Source organism: Lactuca saligna, chromosome 3 (assembly GCF_052625555.1).
Source record: "Lactuca saligna cultivar CGN05327 chromosome 3, ASM5262555v1, whole genome shotgun sequence".
Taxonomy (NCBI): Eukaryota; Viridiplantae; Streptophyta; class Magnoliopsida; order Asterales; family Asteraceae; genus Lactuca; species Lactuca saligna.
This window is the reverse complement of record NC_136419.1, coordinates 105,235,044-105,246,391: the sequence shown is the minus strand read 5'-3', so window position 1 is coordinate 105,246,391 and position 11,348 is coordinate 105,235,044. Positions and strand designations below refer to the sequence as shown.

The window sequence follows — 11,348 nt, the reverse complement described above, 5'->3', positions numbered from 1 at the left end:
TTTTGGTTCCAATCCGGTTTCCGAATTTTCCATGTCCGGGTTCGAGTCCGGGTCCAACGTTCCGGGTTTGGACCCACTTTCATCCCCAATATCTATGACCAGCGTCAATTTATGCCATTATCGCACATATCCGTCAAGTAACAATTATAGTTTCTACAACTTTAAGGGGTTGAATTTAAGGTTTTTTTGTTTGATATGTGTTATGGATTTTTTTTTTTTTTTTTTTTTTTCAGCTGATAATGAGTATTCAAGTGTTGATTCCAGAGCTTAATTGAAATGTTTCAGCATCCTAAGATCCTCAAACTGATGTAATATGATCTAAAAGAGAAAAAAAAAAAAAATACCCTTACATTCCTTGCAGGTAGGGGATTTTAAAAGGTTAAATAAGATAGAAGGTTAATCCAAGCTAAACATGTAACAAAAACATTTGTCGAATATAGCCCCTACTAAAAAAAAAAAAGATAAGTACCAAACGGACATGTTATCCAAAACCAGAAGGACCAATCGTGTAATTTACTCTATTTTTTTTCTCGGTTGTAATATTGTATTCTGTTCTCTTAGACAGTAGTTAAAAATTACAATACAGAAATCGCGGATCCGTATACATTAGAATCTCGGGTCGAGTCGGAGCCACCTCGAATCAATCACCCCTTCCGTCTTCCGACTCTCTTGACTTTGTTTTTCAATCAAATCCCAAATTCCGTGTTATTGTGTAGACTCTCTCTCTCTCTCTCTCTCTCTCTCTCTCTCTCAACAATCACAAACCCTAATTTCGATCCATTCCCCCATCTACAGAGGTAATTGATTACTTGTTTCCCTTCATCTGTCTCCCTTTGATATGCTCTCTTATCTAATTCTGCTCTCTATAATGATTAATGTTAAATTTTGTGTAGTCCTTGATGATCTATGCCTAAATTAGTCGACTTGTTATTCAATTCGTAAACATATTAGATTCAATTTACTCAGTTGTCGATATTAGTTTAGTTTTTGCCTTCTCCTTATGTTGAATTGCGATTTGCTTTTTCATTCCGGAATCAATATGTTGCTTCTTCTTAATTATCTAGAGTAGATTCCAAATCAAACAAACACGTTAAGCTGTGTAGCATCTCTATCTCTATAATTTAATAATTTCATACAGTTCATCAAATTTGTAAATACTAACTCGAAAAGTAAAATTCCCAGGGGTACTTTAGTCAATGTGCACACACAGTTTCAAAAATGTCGAGTAATATCAGCGAATCAACAAGGAAGCCACAAGAAACTCCATCATCAAACACAACCACAAACGATGCTGGTGATTTCGAATGCAATATTTGCTTCGAATTAGCTGAAGATCCAATCGTCACCTTATGTGGTCATCTCTTTTGTTGGCCATGTCTATACAAATGGCTTCACATTCACTCTCGTTCACAAGAATGTCCAGTATGCAAAGCCCTAATTCAACAAGACAAATTAGTCCCTTTATACGGAAGAGGAAAAACCCAAACCGACCCTCGGTCAAAACCCCTGCCCGAATTCGAAATCCCACATAGACCATCCGGGCAGCGACCTGAAACTGCCCCACCTGCCCAAGATAACGCTACAAACTTCCCGAATTTTGGATTTGGAGGATTTGTTCCAATGGCTTCTGCAAGATTTGGGAATTTTGCTATGTCTTCAGGAATCGGAGGTTTGTTTCCTTCTTTACTTGATATGCAAGTTCATGGGTTTCAAAATCCTTTACAATATGGGCCGATTAGACATGGATATGGGCCTAGGTTTTCGAGTGGGTTTCATGGTGGACATCATGTTCATGAGATTTTTCATTCGAGGAGAGGGAATCAAGAGTATAATCTTTTGAAGACGTTGCTTTTGATGATTGGGATCTTTATTGTTCTTGTGATGATCTTGTAAAGTGATGTATTTGATCTTGAAGTTAGAGAAGGTTGTTAGTGTTGTGTTCATATAATAATAATTAATAACTTTGTAATTGCGCTATATAATATGATTCTATATCGTGTAAAAGATATAGAATGATTATATGTTCTTTTCGTTTATGAATTATGAATTCTGTAGTTGAACGATAAAGATTCTATAAAATGCAATTACAATTTGTATCTTGTTTAATTTTCTTATCTTTGTCTATCACTTGTTTAATTTTCTTATCTTTGTCTATCACTTGTATCCCTTAATATGTAAAATAGACGTGAATGCCCTCTTCATCATTAAAATAGCTTAATTTTTTTTTGTCACACTTGAAAAAGTTCGATAACAAGTTAACAACTCGCTCTTGATATGTGCAAAATACGTAAATATCCTTCTTGGTTATCAAAATAGCCTTAATTTTTTTCCTATTGAAAAACTTTCTTTCGATATGTGCAAAAGACATGAATGCTCTTCTTTGTCTTCAATTTAACCTTAATTTTCTTTTTCACTCAAAAAAGATCGGACAAATCGCTTTTGATATATGCAAAAGATGTGAATGTTCTTCCTTGTCTGTAATATAGCCTTAATTTTAATTTTTCACTCAAAAGATTGGACAACTCGTTATAATATGTGCAAAATACGTGAATGCCCTTGTCATGAATATAGACTTAACTTTTTTTTTTTTCACTCAAAAAGATTAAACAACACGCTCTCGATATGTACAAAAGATGTAAATACCATCCTCATCATAAAAGTAGCCTTGATATATGCAAAAGACGAGAATGCCCCCGTCATCAAAATAGCCTTAATATTTTTCCTACTAAAAGGTTGAGAGATAGATTTGTTCTCCATATCTACAAAAGACATGATTATCCTCCTCATTCTTATCATCAAAATAGCCTTATAAAGTTTGTACAATAGTCTTGTCCAACAAAAACAACAACAAAAAAAAAAAAAAAAAAACATATACATGCTTCTTCATTTATATTCTTTTCTTTTCCCTATACATATATATAAATTTATATATATTTGTAAACAATTCTATAATTCCATTATCTAATAAATCCTTTTTTTTTTTTTTTTTTTTTTTTTTTAAACTAGCAAGGAAATGTTCCAGTAAGTCGAATATGATCAAGAGTGGTTCTAAGGCCATATTTAAGCACGGATTTATTCCCTTCTCTAAACCCATCACCATAAGCTGCTGAGGTGTCCGTTTCAATTTGGTGTTTAAAAAACTCACCAAGTTGCTTCTCAAAATCAGACCTTTTTCCTTTTTTTGATGACGTGGCAACAGTTGTAGATGAAGAAGATGATGACGTGGAAGCAATATTTGAGCTACCAGAACCAGCCATAATCTCTGAATCCAACCACATGTGAGCTAAAACTTGACAGATTCCTTCTTCAACGTTAGGTGGAATGTTAGAGAACCCTGTTAAATTCCAATTTTACCCTCCATGAGAAAAAAAAAAACCCAAAACAAATCGATTTTTTCATTATCCACATAGAAAACATGAAAAAGAAAAAAGAACGAGCCTTTAAGCCGGAGCCATGCGTGCATCATTTCGTGAGCCAATATTGAACCGGTCAATAACCTGAATTTATGAAGTATTTTTTTGTTATAACTCATATAATAAAAAATAAATAAATAAATAAATAAATATTTACAATTTTCATCGCTGTATTATTTAAAAAGTTACGATTCTAGTCCAGATGTTTAATTTGTTTCAAATACGGTCCCTAAAACATAATCTTATTGCATCATAACATGTTTCGTTCGGCCTTTAAAAACCCCCTTTCAATGGCTAGGGAGGAATCATGCAATGAAAGTATGAAACAACATTTAAGGGACCATTCTCGCAACAAATCAAAATATCTAGTCTGAATTTGTATCTTTTAAAGATTGTAGGGACGAAAGTTGTAGTTTAGTCTATGATTAAAAAAAGAAAATCTCCTGTCTTAATATTTTGAGTTAATGTATGGTTTAGTTTTAACATTTATTTTTTTAACATAAAAGTTTTAATTATCTAATTTTATACAATAATCTGTCATTTTTTGTTGAAAAAAGATAAAAACCGTTTCGTTAATTTGGGCAAAATATATAAAAAAAATCAAGACTTTTCTGTTTAAAAAATATAAATTAAGATTAAACCGTACACTCACCTAAAATATTAGGATTTTATCAGAGATTTTCTATAAAAAAAAAACAAGCATAAATTAAATTGTTGTCCCAAGATTAAATAGTTTCCTCTTGCTATTTTGGTCCATATTTTCAATCCTTATAATAGTTTTGGTCCCTATAGTTACAAAAATCGCAAGAGAAAACTATTAAAAGTACGATCTTTGAACAAATTTAGGGATCAAACTAGTTATAGGCACCAAAATTGTAAGAGAAAATAGTTTCGGACCAAACCTATAGTTTTTAAACAAAATCAAGGACCAAAAGTGTAATTTACTCAAAAAGAATGAGGAATTAATTACCTAGGGAGACTGTATAAGATGAGAATGGCTGTGACTTCACATCGACGAATTAGCTTATAAGGTTCTGTAAACATGTCAATTAGACGTCCTGCCCCAACTCTTGGTCGTTTTGTTATCTGTATTTTTAGTAAATTAAATAAAAATAAAACAGAAAATTAAAAAAATAATAATAACAATAAAATAGTTAGTGTTGATGTTCATACAGTGCTGATAGTTTGTTCCTCTGATAGACAAAGTCCTCTAGTTTCGGGCATGTGATGATGACCCTGCCATCAAATAAGGATTAAATATATAAAATATAAAAAATGACATTGAAAACGAAAATTAAACACGATGTATTATTTTAGTCCTACACTATAGATGAATGTATTATAATTAATAAATTTTATATTTACAACTATAAAAATTAAACATAAGAAAAAATTATTAGAATCAAATAGTTTTATAGAAACGTTTTGGAAATTAAATTGTAAATCTTAAAAAAAAAATTCATTTGAAGTTACATAAATAATTAAAATTATATTGCATTTTTTTGGTTTGAAAAAAAAAAATGAAAACTAATAAAATGGGATGGATTTGTTTTGTTGGATTTGCACAAAATGATGTGAGGAATGAGATATAGATAGTGGGCGTAATAAAGAAGGTAATGGAATGAGTCATTACATTCCATGATCATGCAAGAATGAAATGAATTTTCATATGAATCGTCCATTTTGTTTGATCGACGAAACAAATTGTTTTTTCATTCCATTCCCATCTTGATTCCATTCATTCATTTTCTATTCCGATGGAATCACCAATTCCATTTCTTCTCAATTTCGTTATACGAAACAAGACCTAAAAAACTACATACGGAATTTACTCACATTTTTTTCGCCTTCCATGGCTTCATTTAGAGCTTGTCTTTCAACCAACAACAATGGAACTTGTTGCTCAATTTTCATGTTCAATCCTTCATAAAAATCTTGGATTTCAAGATAAAGTGGTTGGCATTCATGAGTATCCATTATAGCGGAATCAAGGCACTCCAAGCATAGCTTTCTACCATCATCTAATAACAAATATTTCGTGTCTCTTGTCTCCATTCTTTCACAACTACAACATCTAGGAGTCCCATCATGCTCATGTGATGGACAATACTTTTGTGCCCAAAAAGGATGCGCCCTATATTCAATCAATCCATTTCCATTCGTTGGAATCTACACAAATAGTTGAAATTTGTAAGTTTATCTAATGTAATAGAATGACTAAAGAACGGAATTGAAAAGGTTAAGAAATGATTCATTATATTATTGATCATGTTTTTATTGGTTTGTAGTAACGAAATGAATTTACCTTTAAATTTCTATATTAATACAATGTACAATTATAAATTTGTTATATATTATTTTATTATAGGTACCCGAATTTTATTTAGATCCAAAAAACAAACAAAATTAAAGATTGAAACAAACTTACAAAGTTTTTGCATACGTCACATCTTGGGTGATGGTGTTCTTTATAGCATGATAGGTGAAATGGTCGGTTTTCAGACATGGAGAACTGTATAAAAACATTTCAATTTAACTTGTAATCTCAAATTAATCATGGATTTTTATTTTATATTGATATTATTATTATTATTATTATTTTGTTAAAGTTAGACCTCATAATCAGATATTGGTAGATTGCAAGCATGACAACGGAAACATTCGGGATGCCAAACTCCTTCCATGCAACTTAGGAATCTTCCATGGCCGATTTCTACATTGCATCCAGCACATATCCTGTAATTTAGGGGTATGAAATGAAATTTAATAATGAAAAGTAAATGCAATATTTTCAATTTTTTTTATTTATATCTAAATACAATTTGCTTAATGTAAGTATGTATAATTTTTTATTTTTTTAATTATTTCAACGAGGTCCGTTCCATTGCGTTTTGTTGACAAATGGATGTAACATAATTTTGCCAAATGGATTTCAACATTCCTAAAAAGGTACAAAAGGTACGTAGGAATTAAATCCTATTTTTTGATATCCTTATTATGTACATTGGAATAAATAAATTAAAGATAGTCATCTATATAAATTAATAATTATTTAATAAAAAAAAAAGTTAAATCCATTTCATTTCATTTATATAGTTTGCCAATTCTGCACATGAAGAATTATGATTTCTAATTTCTTCATACCCGAATTTCTTTGACATATATATATATATATATATTTCATTCATTTCAAATAAAAAAAAAAATTACGAGACAAATGCTTGCAATCAAATTCTTTCCAAATCACATTATGATAGATGAAGTCCATCACAAGTGGTGTTTAAAGGATTCCAACGGAATTAAATTATTCTTGGAATGGAATTACAATTCCGATTCCGTTGGAATCCATAAGATTCTCAACTAAACAAGCACTCATTCTTTTGTTTGTTAATTGGAGTGAGATGAACATAACAATTATGATTAATAACACGAATGAGTTCTCCATATACCTGTATCCACCGGAATTGGAGTACGACAAAGGCGGAATCATGTTTCCATAATCATTCTGTGGTGGTGAAATATCCACATTCAAACTTGCTTCAAGAGCCTTGGCAAGCTCTTCGTCTTCCTCTATATGAGAATCATCATCATCATCATCATCATCGTCCTCCTCATCATCATCATCATCTAACAAAATCAACATTGGAATCCATAAATAAACTATTCTCACAAGAGTTATTAAAATTAAAAACATTGCTACTCACCAATTACTTTTTTTCCTTTATCTTCTTCGGAATCGGAATCTGATTCCAATTCCGATTCCGTTCCATCTTCTTCTAGACAAGAACTCGCTCGTTTTTCATCATCTTCTTCACATGAAATTGACCCATCATTATCACCATCACCACCACCACCATCATCACCATCATCATCATCCTCATCCTCATCATCATCATGTTCATTGCTATCTTCTTCTGCAACAGAAATGGTGCTTCTTGCATCTTCTTCTAAAAGGGAAAGCGCAATTGCTCGATCAATTTCTTCACTATCAAAGTCCGATAATGTCTCCTACATCATCAAAATAACCAAATAATGAAAACTACACATAAAATCAAAGAAAACAGGGGAATGGAATCACTGATTACCAAGGTTGTTGGATTAGACTCCAAGATTCCTTCTTCATCTCCATATCTTCCATGGTGTTTCCCTGAGATTTTATCACTCAAACCAAACCCCCTAAGAATCTTTGCCAAACAACCCATCACACAAAATTTGGGACTCTGTTTTTCTGCATTCCATAAACCTCAAAATTATACATAAACACACATTTAATAAAATACCCAATTACAAGAAATTAACAATTTTGAATTACCCGATTAGCATAAGTTAATTGATCAGAAGGAAATTTTATTTCAATGAATAAGCTATATCAATAATTGCATGAACACCTCAATCACAGCAAAGCAATGGCGTAAATATTCAATTGAAGCAAAAGAAAATTGTAATTAATAATCCATATGTGATTTCAACTTCCACCAACAAAAAATTTAAATAAAAAAAAATAAGCATCTTCCAGATAGACTTTGTCTGTTTTCCGACATCAAATTCATAATCAATAAAAATAATCGAAAATCTCACCTTCAAAACCTCTAGTGAAACCATGGATGATCACACGAATCCAGTTCGATTATAAACATAATCACCAAAAGAGCTTAAACATCAATATCATAATCCAAATTCGCGATTTCCCACATTCCATTTATACCCATAACACCTGATGAAAACAACATCACAGATGATTAAAATCGAGAATTTACAGGTGAAGAAGAAAGAGAAACATCAGAGTAAAGAAGACGACAATGATTGGAACTACTTAAAGCCTACGCCAAGCAAAAGGGAACAGAGTAGAATCATGAAAACAGTTTGAAAAATTCAAACTTTTAATCATAAATAAATCATCATAATTCGAAAGAGTAGAATCAAAATCGGCAAATGGGGATTGAAATTTACCAGTTTGTGTCAGTTCTTGATGTGGGACCTTTTTGCCCCCAAATATATCTATGATTAGGCCATTACAGGTCAAAATTTTGATTGGAATTGCCTACTATTTTTCATCCATTGATGACAGAGGGGAAGAAGATAAAATATGGGGTTTGTCTATTCTTTGACTAATTTGGGAGACATAAGCATAATTTTGTGATTAATTATTGTTAATAAGTATTGGATTTATTGATAAAGATATATAAGAAAATAAAAAAAAAGGAATGAGCTTTTTTTGTGGTGGGTTAGTGGGTCGGTGAGTATGATCCCTTTTAGATGGGAGAGGCTACTGAAAAAGTCACTTGCACGCATGCATTTCACCTTTTGTTGCACTAATGTTTTTCTCATATATATTTTAAATTGAATAAATTGTAAAAGATAGTGTAAATTGAACAAATTGCCTTTGTGTTTGAGGTTAATTATGCCTTGGTGATTTACTATTTGTTTAACTCGCACCATTTTACACATTCGATTCTTGTATTATTTGTTTTCTTTCGGTTAAAACGTCTCATGTTACTTGCATTCAAGGGTAATTTTGTCTTTTTCTTTTTAAAAGTCCACATACCTTTAGTCATATTCCATTTTCATCATTTTTATCTTTTTGTTTCACCTTCATTTCATCCTTGTCTTTTTCTTAGTAAATTATGCGAATTGTCCCTGTAGTTTAGGGTAATTGATGCATTTTGTTACTTTTTTCTAATTCGATCGGTCTTAAGATATAATTTTGTTGCGTATTTGGTGCATTCCGAACCTAAAAATACTATTTTACCATTGGTGATTTTTTATTTATTATTTTCATTTGTGTTCTTAACTTGTTATTCTCTCGGTTTCAAATTAATTTTTCACTTTTGATTTTTGAAGTATTTGTTATTTAACTTTGATTTTAAATATTTTTATTTGTGTTATATATCACTTGATGAAAATTATAACAATAAAAAAAAATTAAAATGCAATTTATTCATATATTATGCATCTAGTATTATCTATAAAAAAGAAAAATATTTAAATTTAAAATTTAAAATAAAAACTAAAAAAGTCAAATGGACAAAAAAAAATATATGAATGGGTGAATCTTCCCTGGAAGTTAAGTAATGAGGTGGGACACGTTTGTTAAACATTTTTTAAAATAATAATAATAATAATTATGGGAAAACAAATAATAAAAAACTTTAAAAAAATAAGAAATGGTAAAATAATTTTTTAGGTTGAATAGGTACCAAACGTACAACAAAACTACATCTTAGGACCGTTTGAATTAAAAAAAAAATCTTAGGATTGTCTAAATTAAAAAAAAATAAAAAATGAAGCAGCGATCAAATACGCGGATTATCCCAAACCACAAGGACCATTTTCATAAATTACACGCCATTACACAAATCAAAAATCAAAAATGGAAAAATGCAATCGCATATAGTGACAAAACTGTAAATTTGATCCTTGTGGTTTGCAAAAATCTTTGGATGGGGTCCAAAAAGTATCTAGCTTGCACAGAAGGTCCGAAATCAAGGTTTTTCTATGTTTTTAGTCCTAAACTTAAGAATTTTTTGTAGTTTTGGTCCATGGAGCACTTGAATTGACTGTTTTGCCCTTTAAATTTCTTTTTTTGTATTTTTTACATTTTTATTTTATAAATATTAATGCATAAAAAAGAATTATATACATATATCTCTCTCGCTCTACCAAACCCACCAGAGCCTTCCCCCTTTTCTCTCTTCCTCTTCCTCCCCTCCTTCGAAGTCCTCCTTTCTCTCTCTCGTTTCTGCCCTTCTCACTGGAAAACACAACAACTGGAGTTGCTGCCTCCCCCAACACCACCTTACACCGTCACCACCCTAGCACCATTCCACCTCTGTCCCTTCCTGTTTCAGTGACCAGGCCTCAACTCAAACACCTGCATATTCCTTTTCAAATCATTTAAGAACACAAGAGAAAAACAACACAATAGCAACCGGAGTTGCTGCTGCCTCCAACGACACCACCACAGAAAAAAAAAAAAAAAAAAAAAGAACAGGGAAGGTTGTCGGAGCACCCACTGAGACCGACGACCACCCTTCGCACCCTCCTCTTCCATTCCGTCGAGCAACCCCACCGAGGACCCCGACTTCTTCATTGCTGCTGCTCGCGGCACTCCACCATTTCCTTCGTCCCTTCGGCTTCGTCAAACTACAGAGACGACCTCCCTCGTCGCCGATCAAACCTTTCCCGCTTCGCACATCACCATTGGAGCAGGAAGAAGCTTCACTGCTTTTTCCCTTCATTCCTTCGATCTGGCCAAACCCCAGAGGTCATCCCCTTTTCCTTCGTCGCTTCGTTCTCGTTGACCACCGAAACTCCGTCCCTCTGCCAGCAATTGATTGGCATCCATCAGACTGGCAACGAGAGAGAGAGAGAGAGAGAGAGAGAGAGAGAGAGAGAGAGAGAGAGAGAGAGAGAGAGAAAGAGAGAGAGAGAGAGAGGGTTCTTAGTTTTTTTTTATTTCATAAAGTATTAATATAAATAAGAAAAGAAAATACAAAACTGAAATTAAAAGGGTAAATAGGTAATTTCAATTTTTTTGGACCAAAAACCTAGATTTCGGACCTTCTGTGCAAACTGAAAACCTTTTGAACCCCATCCAAAGATTTTTACAAACCACAATGACCAAATTTACACTTTTATCGCATATAATTGATTGTTATATGGAACTTGGGAAACTCAAGTAGGAATGGGGGAAAGATATGGACACGTTTAAATAGCTATTTCAAAAAGGTATAAGAAATTTTGATTTTGTATATGTTTGAATTTATTTATTTATTTATTTTATTATTTTTATTATTTACATATTGCACCCATAATCTTATAAATTTGTTCAATAAACAAAATTTTAACAATTATTTATGGGTTTACCCGGTTACCGCTTGATGTGACATTTTCATGTTGTTGATGACCTGCTTTTTGAGTTAACCTGATTTATAT

At 32.0% G+C, this 11,348-nt stretch overlaps 2 protein-coding genes across 3 annotated transcripts; one reads left to right on the top strand and one right to left on the bottom strand.

Annotated features, from left to right (window-relative positions):
* The first annotated feature begins 658 nt into the window (after window positions 1–658).
* LOC145037096 (uncharacterized) lies at window positions 659–2,106 on the top strand. The gene is made up of 2 exons (XM_078985666.1): window positions 659–797; window positions 1,183–2,106. The coding sequence occupies exon 2, from the start codon at window positions 1,219–1,221 to the stop codon at window positions 1,891–1,893; it is 675 nt and encodes a 224-aa protein (XP_078841792.1). The 5' UTR covers window positions 659–797; window positions 1,183–1,218; the 3' UTR covers window positions 1,894–2,106.
* Window positions 2,107–2,760: 654 nt separating this feature from the next.
* Window positions 2,761–8,540, bottom strand: LOC145037095 (protein DA1-related 1-like). Of its 2 annotated transcripts, none has more exons than XM_078985664.1 (12): window positions 8,364–8,540; window positions 7,992–8,127; window positions 7,499–7,641; window positions 7,118–7,421; window positions 6,863–7,040; window positions 6,029–6,149; window positions 5,842–5,925; window positions 5,250–5,582; window positions 4,587–4,649; window positions 4,384–4,499; window positions 3,439–3,497; window positions 2,761–3,334 (listed from the first exon to the last, which is right to left on the bottom strand). In XM_078985664.1, the coding sequence occupies exons 3-12, from the start codon at window positions 7,613–7,615 to the stop codon at window positions 3,003–3,005; spliced, it is 1,707 nt and encodes a 568-aa protein (XP_078841790.1). In that variant the 5' UTR covers window positions 7,616–7,641; window positions 7,992–8,127; window positions 8,364–8,540; the 3' UTR covers window positions 2,761–3,002. The 2 variants fall into 2 exon arrangements, with proteins under 2 accessions (XP_078841790.1, XP_078841791.1); XM_078985665.1 differs by lacking the exon at window positions 8,364–8,540 and adding an exon at window positions 8,212–8,335.
* Between the last annotated feature and the right edge of the window lie 2,808 nt (window positions 8,541–11,348).